The sequence below is a fragment of the Lichenostomus cassidix genome, chromosome 2 (assembly GCF_008360975.1).
Source record: "Lichenostomus cassidix isolate B80296 chromosome 2, HeHo_3.0, whole genome shotgun sequence".
In the NCBI taxonomy this organism is placed as follows: Eukaryota; Metazoa; Chordata; class Aves; order Passeriformes; family Meliphagidae; genus Lichenostomus; species Lichenostomus cassidix.
The window spans coordinates 109,765,765-109,782,016 of NC_139482.1; the positions used below are offsets into that span (position 1 = coordinate 109,765,765).

Here is a 16,252-nt window from a genome sequence, read left to right on the forward strand (position 1 = left end):
CAACTACATTATATAGTTATTTCAACTCCAGGTGCTCTTATACTAACAAATTATTCCTTTCCTGTACTTAAATCATCTTGTCCCAGGTAGCACTGTGTTGTGCCATGCGGTCATTTACATTCACAACACCTGTGCTCTGTAAATGACAGACAAGGGGATAGGAGGCATGACAGTGGACTCTGTTTTGCACAAGATGAGGGTTTTTTGTGGTTTTGAAAGCTGCAAAATTACCCTCCCAATCCAGGGCATGAATGAGTCGCTGTTTAAGAGAGCTTGGTGGGAAATCACCCTTCTGGGCAACATCTTATGCAACACAAACTTGGCTTTTGTGATAACTTGCACTTCTGGAACTACACAAAAATTAAAGAAAATACTGAAATACTGGCACATCTGGTAACAATTTTCCATCAATCTTTCCACTTCCTAGAATACATTAAACATGTGGAGTTTAATTCTACTTTATATGTGTTTTTACAGGTTTGTAGTTGTTATGGGACTCAGTCTTGGATTTTAACAAAAGCTTCACAAAGGAAAGAAAGAGGAGCATGCCATAAACAACAGAGCTACACAACACTGTGGATGCCAAATATGTTCAGCAGTTTAAGTACTGATGTATCCTGAAACAGTCCTTTTATTTCTAATAATAGAATTGCTTTACATTATATCATAATTTAGTTAATTATTCATAAATAATGGCTTGGATTTTCTATCTCCTACTGCTTAAATAGTTTGGACTGTCCTGCATTTCCCACTACTCATATATATTTTTTTTTTTTAATTAGGTCACCAATATCTAAGTCCAGGAGTCATAATCCCCTAAGACTGACACATATAACATACCAGTAGAAATTAAAGAACAGGATTTGTAATTCATCCTGGAAAAGACTAGGTGGTGATGGGCATGTAACTGCATCCTCAGATGCAAACAGTTGTCTCTTTGGCCTCTGAGGCTGTGGGGCTCTGGTACCTGATGGTTGTGCTGCTTGTGCTAGAGCTGGATGCAGCTGCACAGCAAAGGAAGAAGCTGCCCAAGTTGGGCTCCTGAGCTCTTCTCTCCCCTCTCACTTTGACCCCTTCAGTTCCATTAGCCTGTGCACACCTACAGCTACAAAATATAGTTAGATTTTCCTTCCATCTGATACTATCCCTAGCAAATGCTCGAATGTCGTGGTTTGTGCAATTTAACAATTCTGGCTGGTACTACTAGGTCATCAGGAAGTTGTTATTACATAAACTGCCACCCTGGGGACGTTTTGTTCCAAAGGTATCCTCATCATTCACCTCCTCATTTTCAGGAATCCTGACACATGCATTGAGTCACACACCACATCCATTCCTTAATGCATTTTATGTATGGACCCATGTCCACGAGGTCACAGGCACACAGAGCTGTGGGTCAGGACTGGCTGCTCCTAGGGACTCATGCACATCCCTGGTGGCACATCCCCTTGCTTGCAGAGCAGTGTCACTGCCTTAAGATCACAGAACCATGGTTTGGATCCCAGGATCACTCAGGTCAGAGAGGACCCCAGCAGGTCTCCCCCTTCTCAACACAGTCTCAGCCAGGAGCTCAAAACCAAGTGCTTTATCCAGACCAGGGAGAGGTGGACAGTCAGTGGGACTGGAAGTCAGCAACCATTTTTCAACTGATAGTAGTTGTATTAAGGATGCTGCCAGATTTGTCTTCAGGGAAAGGCTTTGTTGAGTGGGACACATTCAAGCACTTAACAACAAAGCCAAAATAATTTAAAATACTATAGAAACATGATTAAATGTTGAGCATGGGATAACAGAAGACAGCTGCATGTGTGCTATTGTATAGAGACAAAGGTAGAGGCTGGCCCGGATTGGTAAAAATACAAATCCTGCTAAAACCAAAACATGCAGAGTCTCAAGGAACTGCACAACTGATCCTTAACTATTGCTATCCAAAGAAGCTCTAACATGGCAAGAAAATTGATTTCCATGAGGTTTTCTTGTGTAAACTGGTCTTCTACACTTGGTAAAAGGAAACAACAGCAGGATTTTGTGCTACACATATTACTGTGCATGTACAAAGATGTGTGTGGCAGCAGCCCTTTAAAAATCAAACAGCAGACCAAGTACCTATCCAGCTGAAGCTCTGCCAGAATGGGTACCTAAATCCCTGGGGAACCCAAAGAAACCACTCCAGGCCCAAAAGGGAAGACAGACTAAAAGTGTGTTGTAGCTTTCACAAGAGATGCTAAAGAGGAGTACTGTACACATACACTAAACTATTTGTTATCTAATAGCCTGATGCACAAGGGATACTTCACAGAAAGATTCCTCCCTTTATTAAACAACCCTTATAAGAAGGGCTCCCCTAGATTTATAACAAACAATCCACATCCAAATCACAGCTATATATTTGCAATTAGTCTTCTATTAAAACACAGATGAATAAACAAAAATACATATGTATACATGTATATTCTACACATAAAAATCCAATCAGCATTTCAGAACATTAACATCTCTTGATAAAGCAATAAAATGAAACTACGCGGTTGGTATTTGCACTTTTATGCGATTCAACAAAGCATGCAACTCTTTATATTGAGCGTATTTGTCCCAAAAGCCAATTAATGAACCTTTGTAAATTCATGGGCATAATATTGCACTCAAAACCATGTACAATTACACCATCATTGGGAAAAAAGTCCTGCGGCAAGTAATATCTTATGCAGCATCTCTGTGATGGGATTTCATTAAGTTGTTGATTCATTAGCATATGATACGTAGAAGGAAGATAATGATTACAGAACTCTTGAAAATGCTACATTATGTCATCTACAGTTACAACAGCATGAAGAAAAAGAGGTATTTGCATGAAGATGGTCTTTCAGAATCACATATTCAGTTGGCCCACAACTCTTTGACACATGAAATACATGAATGCAGTGACAGATAATGCAAGAGTAATTAATTGTTTGTTTTATTTCACATATTGTTCAACAACATTTAATTACAACTCCAGTCTCCCAATCCACCAAAGTAACATGAGGAAGACTGCAAGATTTTATTTGTTGAACAGTGGGCTGTTGGCTCACAGCTTAATGGAAGCTGGATGACATTAGTTTTCACTGCCTCAAATATTCAAGGACTTTATTAAACTGCAGTATTTTGAAAAACCTAACTACAGCAGATAAAACTGGTAACTGTCCTCAAATAGAATTTGGAATTAGATATTAGGGAAAAAAATCTAAAAATACTATCTGCAAAAACACTAGATAATAAACATGTAACAAATGTACTCAACACACATAAAATTGTCCATGTGCAGTGAGCATTATTGCATGAGCATTATTAACTGTTCCTAAGAACTTCCAGATAAGCATGCAAATGAAAGTCTCCTATCCTAAAATTTTCAAAATCATGTAAACTTGTGTTATGGGAGTTGAAAGTAAAACTACTGTTCAATCAAGGTGAGCAAAACCCATGATTTTTCTAAATCTCATGGTTACACTTGTAGCCTTGGAAAAACATAAAGACTTCACAAAAGTCCAGTCTTGTATTTGGATGGATCCTGAACTTCCAGACAGTAATTCACTCGATTGTATTCAGCACCCTTCTCTCTTCTGGTATGAGTTAGTATAAGAGAAAGAGTCAGACCTTGAAATGTGATCATCATACATCTGATCTTGTTTCTCTAACCCTCCAAAATGAGGGCTGGGATGTAATTTGAGAGGTCTTCTAGTCCAGCACAATCACCTAATGCAGGATCACGTTCAGTATACATTAAGGATGCAGATCAAGTTTCCATGAGGTAATAACCCCATTGCTTGCAATAAATGACCATGTCAGCATGCTAAAAGAGAATACATTACCCAAAACTTTCCTAAAAAGGTGTCAGCAACTGTTTCTTAATACTCAACACTAGATTGTTGATCTTGCCTCAGAGAAATCAAGCCATTTCTTAAGACTGATAAAATGATTGCCCAATCCCCTTCAGTACCTGTTACAGCAGGCATTATCAACATCAGACTGACATAGTAGATGCATTAAATTTCTCTTTATGCAGCCAAATCTCACATATTGCCTTTCTTTAAAAGGGCACCCATGAAGACCAACTGGCTACTAGACTCTTACTCCCACTGTACTCAGACTGCTTCTCACAGTTCATCTTTTCTAAGCCTCTTAGTATTCATAATGTCATTCTGAGGACTGTAAAGTGTGGGCCAAAGCAGGCAGGATTCATTATTCCAGCTGATACCTGATCAGTACAGCAGCTACAGGAGTAAACGTAACCCTTTGACATATTCATGACACTTCCAACTTAAGAACTTTTTTCTCTTTATTGAAACAGCCACAATGCTGTTGACACTCTGAGTCTCCGGTATCTTTTCTGCTGTCTCTTATTTTATATTCTAAATGTTGATCTTCTTTCCCCTAAGTGCTATACCTTGTTTACTGAATTTCTTCAATGGCAACATGACTTCACCCCTGCCATTACTGCATTCTGGTGAGAAGGATAAAAATAAAGAACCAAATTCTGCTTTCTTCTGTACTCATCACCTAGTTGTTGCAGAACAGTTTGTTTCCAACAGAAACCCAAATAGGCAGAAAAAAACATAGCAGTGTAATTCCACGGCTGCTCTTCTAGAACTGCAAAATGCTGATAAAATATAAAAGTAAGAACTACATGATCCAAGCCCTACAATTTCAGCTGGTTGCAGATTTTTGGCCATGTTGTTCCATGTCCTAGGGAATAGCACACAAACCAAGTAAAAGAACCTTCTGCAATACAGTTGCAGCAAATCACTTAAGCATGCAACTGTCCTGAAATCAGCACCTGCCCCACAGGCAAGAAAATGGCAGAAATATCACAGCAGCAATACTTTGGGTTGTGTCTGAACTGTCTCATTGCCACATTTCGCCTGTTCTCTGTGTGTGCTTTTAAGCAGAAAAAAGAAAACTGAATCTCTAAAACCTCATTAACATGCAGAATAAATGAGAATAGATTTGTAAAGTGAAATAGCTAGCCCTGAGGATTCAATGTCTGTGCTACAGGGATTTCATAAGGTATTACACTAAACTGGTTCCATTTTAATACTATGGACTGAATGCATTGGGTGTATTTGTGTGTTTGTCCCCAGTACATCTGGTTTAGCTTCATCCTAAGGGAATGCATTCTTGTGCTCTGAGGTCACTCTGTGATGTTAGCCAAAGCTTGGTAATTGGGGAAAACTTGCTTCAAAAGCCTAATATACATGGAACTGACATGCTAAAGGGTGCTGAAGTCTTTGCATTCATTAGAGGTCTGCCATTCCCTTCGCAAAGAACTGTGTTGGTTTTGTTGCCAAGGCCCTCCTCCAACTGCAAACAGGAGACAGACAGTGCCTGAGACATACAATTGGAGCATTCATGGCAGGGAAATGAATTCAGCTGTGTGAATATTTTGAAAAATGAACAGCATTTTTGTCAGGCCAAATATACCTTTACAAAAGGAGTTGATTTACACAAATTATTTTTTTAAGCTGTGTTATGCTCAGCAGATAAATTGTGCAAAGTATATTAAGCAACTGATACTACTGCAAGTACAGTGCTGCAGTGTGATGTACAACAGAGAGACAGATGCCACTAAACCTAAAGTTTTCTATGCATGCTTCAAGTCCGGAAGCAATACATTGTTTTAGCTCAGTATTGAACATGTGCTCACAAATCCTTTCAGAGATTACCTAGCTCTTTCTTCACAGGGCCAACTCATGCATCTGTCCACAGTACTCCAGAGCTGGGTTCACCAGGAAACACAGTACAGAAAGTGCCAGGAGGGTGCAAGAAGAGGTAACCCATGCATGCTGGGCACAGTGATCAGGGTTTACTGCCTGTTGAGTAGGCAGCAAAGGAAGCAGCAATGTCCTCAGAGGAGCTGAGAACCTGGAGGAGCAGGATGCACTAAGACCCTAGGCTGAAGGGGAGGAGATGACAGCCAGAGGACAACAGGAGGTTGAAGAACATCTCTCAGGCCTGGGACATGGTGACAACAAAGCTGCGGTTGTGGCAGCAGCCCTAGGTATGGGAGGGTGAGGGAGAAGATATTATGATGGTGATTAGTGTCTCCTTGCTGCACCCCTTTTGTATTTTTGAAGTACTTTATTCCATTGTGAGCAGCATTTAGGAATAGGCAGAGCTGCCATCACCTGCCAGGTCCCCTTGAAACCTGGAGCATCAGTAGAATGGTGCAGATGGCTGACCAGCTCAGCAGCTCCAACCTCATATAGCTGTATTTCTCTGTGTTTAACCTGTGCCATTTGGATTTATTTACTTCCAGGATATCCCAGTCCCAAGTCACCTCAGATAACAGGAAACTATTTGATTTAATCTTTCTAAAACCTACACTTACCAGCATTTTTTTTTCAGAAAACAATTGAACAGATACTTCTCAACTGCATTGGCTGATTCTTATAGTTAAGAAAATTACCCTACATAGTTTCTTTGCAATATTCTCAAGAAACCAATATATTCAAATAAAATCATTTGATATGTGACTCTGTCTTTTGGTAATCATTTACCCTGTAAATCATAAGTATGGCACAATGATTACATGTTTTTAAAAGAATGTTGTTTTGATTCTTCCTCATCTGCACTTGTTTGAAGCTATTTTCATTCAAGTGATACGAAAGAATGTAATACAAGCATTCCTTGTATACGTACTATGAACTCAAATAATTTAGGAAAGTTACTTAAATAACAACTTCTGTTTATGCTAAAAATAGCCTTTTATTTTTCCTCCTCCTGATCTCAGGCAAGGCTGTGGCTTCACCATTCAAGCACAGACCTGTGCAACTCACGCCCAGCGGGCAGAAGCAGCTTGCAGAATGTTTTATCACACTCACACCAGACACACAAACAGGTTGGTACATTTTAACGAGCTGCTGTGCAAAACAAGTTCCTAGTAAGCAACCTGGAGAACATTCTCGAAGCCCCAGTTCCTCCACCTTCATTCCTGCTGAGGTGAACAGGCAGAGCTATTGGCCCAGGGAAGGGAAGGGCTTGATAGGAACCAGGAAAAGCTGAGTGCCCCGTTTGGAGCCCAGCCTGGGAAGGCACATGGTAAGAGAAAGAAGGCAAGAATCTTGGAGAGCGTGGTGTAGGGGCTGCTTTGGGAAACTGAACATGAAATAATAGGTTGGGTGTTGTGCTGATAGAAGCTGGCATGCCCTCCATGCTTTTCACGGGGTATGGGGTAAGGGTGCGAGAGCAGAGTGGCATGGCCCATCTCAGACACCTGCACCTCAGCTGGAGCAAACCTGGATGATCCCCTATACTGCACCCCTGTAAGCCCCAGGTCTGTGACATAACATTGGTAAATCCAAATATCGAATGATTCACCCATTTATTTAAATTCTGCATGCTGGTTATTTGCAAACATGAGGTTTAGTTCAAATTATTTAAAGTAGGTTTTTCTTTTTTTTTCCCCTGGCTTCCTTACTTATTTCTCAATGCCAGAGCATTCCTGTGTCCGAAGGCTTTGCAGAGAGCCAAACAAGCAGCATCAATGCATGCTTTCTTACAGAAACACCGGATACCTCCAAAACCACTCTGCTCTAAAACGGGCAGAGCTTTTACAGACGTTGGTACTCACTCCAAACCCAGTTTACTCTGTCTCCCCCGAGACCTGCCGCCCCGCGAACACCCCGTCCCTGCCCAGCCGATGGGAGCCGGGCCCCGGCCAGGTGCGGGCGGGCACAGGTGAAGGTGCGGGACATACAGGTGGAGCCCTGCGGACCCCCCGACGGCAGAGGGATGGCCCGGCCGGCCGGGGCCACACGCACAGCGGGACTGGGCTGCGATCCAGCCGCGGCAGAGCGGAGAGCTCCGCAGCCCAGAGACGCGACACGGGGAGGGAGCACCGTCCGCCGCCCGCCCTCCCGGCCCCTAAAGGGGCTGCCCTTTACCTTGTAGTGTCGGAAGCCGTGCAGCTGCCGGCCGCTCACATACCGCCACCGCCACATCGCCGCCCTGCGCCGCGCCGCGCCGCGCCGGCAGCCAGGCACGGAGCGACGGCACGGATGGCAGCGATGGGAGGACGGATGGGCGAGGCGGCGGGGCCGGGGGCGGGCGGAGGGCGGAGGGCGGAGGGCGGCTCCTCGGCCGCGCCCCGCGGGCTGGACCTGCCCCCGGCTCCGGGCATCCGCGCCGGGGATGCCCGCGGGGCTGGGCGCCGGGCGGCTGCCGTGGGAGAGAGAAGGCGTTTCCCCGCGGCCCCAGGACGCTGCTCGGTAGGGCACGGCGAGCCGCAGCCCAAGGCACGCCGCAGGGTCACCTGCAAACTGCTTTTCTGGCTAGGGGTCTCTTAAAGATGCCGTATTTACAGCGTGCGCGAAGATGCGCCCGTGAAGTCGCTACACGAAACAATGCTAAGTGACAAATAGGAAGCATGGCAAGTAACATTACACGAAACAGTGTTAAATAACGTGTTTCAGGAACAGGTGACTATGAGGATTAAGGTTTGTATTTGCATTCCAGTAATAATCTGCGTCTTGAATCTCTTTATTATACCTGCACCGGAGCCCGCCACACCATATCTGCCAGCAGTGTGCTCTGAACCTCCTGCTTTCTAGGGAAGTAAGGCACTGGTGTAAACAAACAAACAACATAACCAAAACCAAAACAAAACAAAAAAACCCTGGAAAACATCAGGAGGGACGTTTCAGCTGCAAACTCATTTAAGGGTATGGCATGACACCTTGTACTACCTTTGCTGCACACTACTGGGAGAGAGACTTAAAATCACACACATCAGGGTCTGAGATCTTATGGACCAAATGGAACCTATCCAGAAAGCAAATCAATTCAAATCCATTACTTGCACCCCACGACGTCTTCCAGGCATCTAATGTATTGGAGAGACAGTGTTATTTTACCAACTGTGCAGGTTTGATAGGAATTATATACAAGTTATGATCGTTAAGTGCAAACTGTATTACAATGGTTCTTGTTCTGTATTATTAATTACACATTAATCAATTGAGATGTGCTTACACCTGCATTCTGCTTCCAGCAGCAGAAGCTAAACTTCTGCTCTTGAAAACAACCCAGAACTTTAACACTTAGTTTCAGGTTACTGAGTTAAAAGCTTAGAAGCTTCAAACATGAAAGAATAAATTTGTCTGAAAAAGTATTAGGAGTGTGATGGACAGTAGTAGAAAAGGCGCTTGTTTTCTGAAAGGTAGAGGGTAGGGGGGAAAAAAGGTATTTTTTCTCTTCACAGGCTTCTATACTTATGTTAAAATATATATAGATACAGAAGATATAGATATATTAGACAGAGAAGACAAATTTTATTTATTATTCTCTCAAAGCTATTTTGGTGATTAATGAAACACATGCAAAAAAAACCCTTCCAAAATACTCCACTAAACAGGAAATGTAAAAGAATGCTTACATGTAAAAACGCAATTGCTTGAACTCACACCTCAGCATGTTCTGTCTCTGCTAATGAGTACATCAAAGGAGGCAGCCTAAGTTATACTAAAGAGCAGGAAACAGACTGGTGAATGAGTATGGAACATCACAGAGTAAGCTGTGACACAAGTCACATGTGGTTTGAGAATACTGTGGAAATGATACTGACGTGTTAGCTGTTGATTTAAGGAACTTCCTTGATTTAGCCATCATGATTCATATGAATGGTTGGCCCGTAAGACCACCCATGCAGACTAGCCAAGCCCAGGTGCAATCCAAGCTCAAGCCATGGGTTTTACAGCTACACCTGATGTTCCCACTTGTCTCCATGCATACCCATGTATACGTTTAGAGCTTATCCTATGGTTAAATTTTTCAGTGCACGGTGATTTAGAGTTCTTTTCTGGACAATTATTTGAGCTGTGATCCAAGCTGTCTGCAGGAGTGTGGTAAGAGCAGTAAAAGCAGCCTTAATGCTGCAGCACCTACGCTTGCATTTTTTCTGGAAGACTAATGTGTTCCTAAGACTAGTGCATAAGGAGCTCTAACTGGTACGTTAATATTATTACCTGAACAAACTTCCATTTAATGAGCTTGAGTGTGGATGAGGCAAGAATTAAGACAAAAGGCCAAATCAGAGCAGTTAACTTCCACTATGCAAAAAGCTCAAGTCTTCTCACAACTATGGCTGGAACATTTGCAACAGGTCAGACTTCATTAAGTAAACAATCCAGACGTGGCTTTCTGCAGCTCCAGGGAAATAATTCAAGGCCAGATTTGAATTCAGTGAAATCAGCATGGAAATTCCCAGGTCTTCAGTGCTGTTTGTTAATTACATGTAGTAGAGAGAAGAAAACACTTACTCTTTTGAAAGAAGGACATATTGTATCACTGGTATATACCAGCAAAAGTTAAAAAGGTTGCTGTTCCACAGATTCAAATGGTATTTTTTGAGAAACAAAAACCAAACATGAAGACAAATTGTATTCTTTATGCACCAAAATTGTAGGCAAATAGATGAGGGCTCAGGATGGTACAGAATAAATACACACACACACACACACACACACACACACACACATAAAAGTAAACACTAAATAACCCAATAAATCCTTGGGTTTCATTTTTCTCTCTCTCTATTATAAGTTATATTAATAAGTTTATAATGATGGATCTTCTTGGATAGGGAAGACTGCCTAGTATGGCGACTTTGGCTTTTAATAATTTATTGCGTCTTGTTTATTCCCCACCCTAAAGCTGCCTGCTATGCAATAGCCTTTATCTAGAAGGCATCTAATAGCACATTCCTGCCTACTTCAGGAAGTAAAAAAAAAAAAAAAAAAAAAGGCAGAGAGAAATCATGTAGAGAGCAAACCCAAAAGCAAAAGCATCAGCTGCCAAAGCAATAGAAGAAGGGACCAATGTATTACCCTATCCACTTCTTAACATACTGTTCTTCCTTGGACAAGGCACTTTTCAGGGACAGTGTTTGAAGTCTTCAACACAAGGGTACACCATAGTCATGATAAAACCAATTAGGCTAAAGTAGTATAAATACTAGACCTAAAAGAGGAAATTCAATATTCGAAGTTACTAAAATTTCTAAAGTCCAGTGTTATAAACCCCTCACCAATTTTTAAATCTTGTTGAATTAAATTAAAAGGAAAAACTTTCATGGGAGTAAACTGGTCTAATGACTGAAGTTTAAAATATGTCACTTTTTCCCAGCTCTGAATATGTGCCTGCATTTTTTTCTCACCATCTAGAGCCAAAAGACAGTACTTTGATGACAGATGTTCAGTTTCAGCTTGGAAAATATTATTTTATTTGCACTTACCTCATTAAACTACAGAGATATCTTATAAAAAGTGGGCAAATATGTTTCCCAAATGTTACTGTCTGTCAGAAAGTTATGTACTCATATTCCTTTTATAGCACTGAGATAGAGTAATAACAGGAGAAGTCATAAAAATGTCAGCCACTGCAAGATGCCATAGGGAGCACTTGGAGCTGGGATGCTGAGATGACCTGGCCTAGGCTCAGTGTGCAGCCACTCTGTGCCAGTTGGCAGCCAGGACACTGCAGAGGCTGCAGCCCCTCAAGTTTTTATGACTCAGGGACAAGGGCTGGTAAAGAGATGCTTCCTGGGTATGTTGATTCATTAAAAACCTATTTTTGCTTTTGATTCTTAAACCATCAGCTATTAATTTTTAATTTGTGTGAATGTAAGAACTTGACTCTTTGATTCACTGCAATCTGGCATCCCCTGAGGGGCTTTGTGGGGTTTTCTCTCCCATCTCTCCCACAGTTTACAGCTTGCCTCAGCATAGCAATGTACTCTACTGTGAAACAGTACAATTTCATTTAAAGTGGAACTGACATTGTAGCTTGAGGATTAAAAAGACTGAAGTGTTTCATATTGTTTTCTAAAAAAGCCTTAGCTTGGAATGATCAAACTGCATCACAGTCTGCAGAAGAAAATGTTGTCTTGGATCTAGACTGGGATATGTCTGGGATCTAGCCTAGGCCTTTGAATTGTCTCTTGCCTGACAAACTCATAAAAATCCATCTAACACTGAAAGACAGACTCTAAAGTATTTGATGAGTTTTTCCTCACCTATTTCATTCCAGTTCAGTGGCTGGGTTGCTTGTGACTTTTAAAACTTTACTGAGGAAATGACTAAAACCAAAAACCTTTCTCTATGTTTGCATTTGACATTGTCTGTACCAGACTTTGTACAATGGAAAGCTTTTAAAGCTTTTGCTTAATGCTCTGTAAGAGGAAATGAATCCATAACCCCATATTAGAATGAAGGACGGGCATAGTCAATCAATATAAACAAGTGCTCCAAACTTCAGTAATTTAAGCTTCCTTATCCTTTGACTCCTCTGTATAAAATACATTTTGTTTCTTTGAAAGAGTTCTTCTTACACATGGACTAAGGAACAGGTGCAATCAATAGCACTACCAACAAATAAATGCTATTTTTTCTGAATTTCACTAAAAATCAATTTTTAATGCTAATAGAAATGTTATGATTTTCATAGAATTTTCATGCAACAAAAATACAAAAATACACAATTTCCTAATGTTCCCTGAGCAGCGGAAGATTTGATCTTGAGCACAAATACAGTCAATCAGTACATCAGATAAAACAGTGGACTCAAAATATTATTTAAGCCTGTGAAAACATAGATATACTTGTATTTGTAGTTGAAAAACCAGTTCTTCAAAAATTACATAACCAATTGTGTTAATTATTAATTCCAAAATGTAATGCACAGAAATTTTTAACGGACTTGAGGGATGATGTAATGGTATTACGAAAATAAGCTTTTGTCAAGAAGCTTGGCTTTTACTATTTTTTCTTCATATTATTTCAAGTAATGAAACAGAAACATTATTTTTAAGAAGTCACAGCTCCATTTTAATTCCTAATAGATAGTGTGGTTTTCTCACACGCTTCCTCTACTTCCATGTCATTTCAGTACTTGTTTGTGAAGAGCACGAAAACAAATAAAATGAATTATTGATTGGGTCACTTTCTTGGGATTCAATAGCAGTAAGTTCCTCCCAGGTGTGAGCACCTTGGAATCCTTGGAAGGAGATTATGTGCAGAAAAAATACACTCCCTAAGCAGACCAGACTTCTGTGGTCCATTTCTCTGTGGTTTAGCTCTAACATAAGATTATTTAGCTGAGTAGTGTAATAACATACTTTTTCAAAGAAAACCACCTTGAGGATATGTAATAGAATTAATTTGTCAGTCTGGTAATTTCAGAAGAAATACTGCTAATTTTTGGATGGATGAGAACACAGTGCTTTTAATTCTGTTTTGAACATAAAAATCAAAGGCAGTATGGGGTTTGGGTGTTTCTGGCTCTCGTGTTTGCAAAATCCACTTTAATTAGTGGCAGTTTTATAAAAAGAATGCCAGATGGGTATTTGCCATAGGGTGCTTTGGAAAAAATACAAACTCTGAACTATAGACATATGTAATTATACATATAGATATATGTAATTAGGGTTCAACAATAAAAATGCAGTAGTGCAGTACCTTCTATCAAAACGTGCTTCATAAATTCTAACTAAGCTACAACCACCTCATTTTACAAAGGCTGTTTATTATGTTTAATAGCAGTACCAACAACCTAAGAGACCTTCTCAAGAACATCCAATAAGCAATACAAAAATAACCTATCTGTCCTTTTTCTGCCCGTGTTCCCACTTGCACCAGTAAAACATTTGCAACGGAGATTAGCCTTATTTCGTTCTGTTAGCTGCAATTAGCATCTCATGGAAGAGCATATCCATGCAAAGCAGTTTCAATTCCAAGTTGTCGCTGTTGAGCAGCTAGCAGAGTAATGAATGCATCGGTTCTCAGTGGCAAGAAGGAATGACCTTTATTGTTTTGATTTCATCACATATATAGGGTTCTCAAAAGTCACCCAGATTGGTCAGTCAGAAGCCTTCCCCCAGGCCTGATTGGCCAGGCCTGCACTGCCCAAGTTCTGGGACGCTGTTCCAACAACATCCAAACTTTATCTTTATTTACAAAACACAAGAAAACTTCTCATGGGAAAAACTGTGCTAGCCACACCAAGTCTACATCTTGGCACTGACATCACCTTTTTTGCCAGTAAGTTTACCGGCTTGCTTATTGTTTAGGAAGGTTAAAAGGCTTATTTTGATGGCGTAACAGCAAATGCGCTTTCCATCGAGCATCCCGCGGACAGACAGCACCACCGCGCTCAACTCCCGCGCCCTCCCGGCTCGGCTGCCGGCCCCGCCCCGCGCGCGCGCACCGCGCCCGGGAGCCCCGCCCCCGTGAAACGTCACTAGCACACTGCCCAATGAGGAGCGGCGGCTCCGGCGGCGCCAAAGCTGCGAAGGGCGGGCGCGGGCCGGGGGTTCCCTCAGCCCCGCCCCCGGTGCTCCCCCGCCACGTGACCGGGACGCGGCGCCGCGCCGGGGGCGATGCCCGGCGGGAAGGTACCGGCGGCGGCGGGACGGGAGGACAAGGGGATCGCCCGGGCCGGCGGACGCCGCTCCGGCTGCCCCGCGGGGCAGAGCCGTGGCGCTCCCTGCGCTCTTCGCGGCGGCCTTGCCGTGCGCCCCGGCCGCCGGCCAGCCGCGCCTCCCGGCCCCGCTGCGAGGGGCGCAGGGGTGGGTGGTGGCGGCGGCGGCAGAGCGGCAGCCGCCGCGCCGTCCCCTCGCTGCCCTTTCCGATCCGGCTGCGAGGCGGTACTTGTGCCGGGGACGCGCCACGCTGGAACGCGGGGCGGGAGCACGGGCCCTTGCCCGCGTTCCTGCTGTGCGCGGTTGCGCAACAGACAGCGAAATCCACCGCGGCACGGCTGCACCGAGGGCAGCGGGGAGCTCGGCCTGGCTGGGTGGCAATCGGGGGAAAAGTGCAGGGAGAGTAGAACTTGGGAGGAAGAGGGAATTGTGGGAATTGGCCAGCGTTGACACTGTTTGGAGCAGCTTCGCTTCCCTGTGTGGGAGTGGAGGGAGGAGAAGCGCCCCGGGCTGTGTTTCGGTCCCTTTGGTCATTTGCTTGGTGCGCTGGACCTTCCCTGCAGGGTGGCAATTGGGATGCGCTGGTTCTGGTTAGCCGTGCTTCTGCTAATAGTGAGGTACTGCTGACACAGGAACTACAAGTGTCGTTTGATATATGGAGTTGACAAACAGTTGACAAATGACAGATCTGGTTCCTCAAGCATTTTGTCTATAATGGTGTGAATGTTCAACCGCTTTTTAAATATACTCACATTTAAAATAAAATTTAATGGAAGGAAATGTCAACAGCAAGCTTAAAAATAGCCTGCTATACTTCACTTAAATTTCCTTGTAATATGACACTGTACATATATACTGAAAGATATATAGATATATTCTGAAAGGTTTGAAGTTCTTGGCTATTGAAAAACTGCACATTTAACTGAAACAAGATTTAACCAACTCTTGTTGCAATGTGATGACAGCTTTTGATAATAGTAGTTCCTTTCACTGACAAAGATAATGTTCCTTGTTACTTTATGAATGAAAACTTGTAGTGATCAAGTGAAAATAGAGCAATCCTCCCTACTTTCTCACTAGTAATTAAACTGATTAAAAAACCCACACCAACCTGATACATAACAAAAAAGTATGATACTGTTGTTACATCCTAGACATTTTGGATAGCTTAATTTTGTGTTGTACTCTTCAACAGTGTTCTTATTCCATGAGAGTTTTTTTCTCAATGTAAGCATATGTTAATTTATACTCTTGCTTAAAAAAGGACATACAGGTTAAAAAATCCTGACATTCAAATGGTAATCTTAGATGTGTCAGTATAAGCCAATGAGAATAGTCTTTCATGTAGTGTCGTAAAAATCATAAGCACAAAGGAAGCTTTTGAAAGAGTGTATAAAAATTTGTCTCACACATGAATAGCAATGGTGAAAGTATTTTGAGGTTTTAATTTGGTTTTAGTGTTTCTAGCATGTGCATACTGACAGTGGAAGGAGGTGTGGTTTGGCAGGTTATCATTGCTGTCATTGACTGTGATCAGCAGTATAGATTTTTTTACGAATGATTACAATGATGAGGACCTTTCTAGGGACCGTGTGTGTTCTTGCAAGTAATCTTTGGAAAATATGCATACTGATTTTCATAGGAGTAAAAAAATAGCTGGGAAAAATACAACTATGGCTTTCAGTCTGCAACCTTTATTTAAATTCTCACTTGATTTAAAATGCAGGATGTTTTCTTATTAAATGAAAACTTTATTTTCTATCTAGACACTAAAAACAGTTATTGCAGCTTCAGGAACTCAGT

At 42.1% G+C, this 16,252-nt stretch overlaps 2 protein-coding genes across 4 annotated transcripts in view; one reads left to right on the forward strand and one right to left on the reverse strand.

The window, feature by feature from the left end:
- LOC146441966 (ethanolaminephosphotransferase 1-like) overlaps window positions 1-8,181 on the reverse strand; it is a 57,580-nt gene extending 49,399 nt beyond the window's left edge. The window contains exon 1 of one of the 2 annotated variants that reach the window (XM_085052797.1): window positions 7,920-8,175. In XM_085052797.1, the coding sequence (XP_084908923.1) occupies window positions 7,920-7,976 (57 nt within the window). In that variant the 5' untranslated portion in view covers window positions 7,977-8,175. Of the gene's footprint in view, window positions 1-7,919 lie in introns of both variants that reach the window. The other variant, XM_085052798.1, reaches the window with a different exon arrangement.
- A 6,103-nt stretch (window positions 8,182-14,284) lies between these two features.
- Window positions 14,285-16,252, forward strand: part of SPIDR (scaffold protein involved in DNA repair) — a 196,690-nt gene continuing 194,722 nt past the window's right edge. For both annotated transcript variants that reach the window (XM_085052802.1, XM_085052804.1), the window contains exon 1: window positions 14,285-14,422. In XM_085052802.1, the coding sequence (XP_084908928.1) occupies window positions 14,408-14,422 (15 nt within the window). In that variant the 5' untranslated portion in view covers window positions 14,285-14,407. The remainder of the gene's footprint in view (window positions 14,423-16,252) is intronic.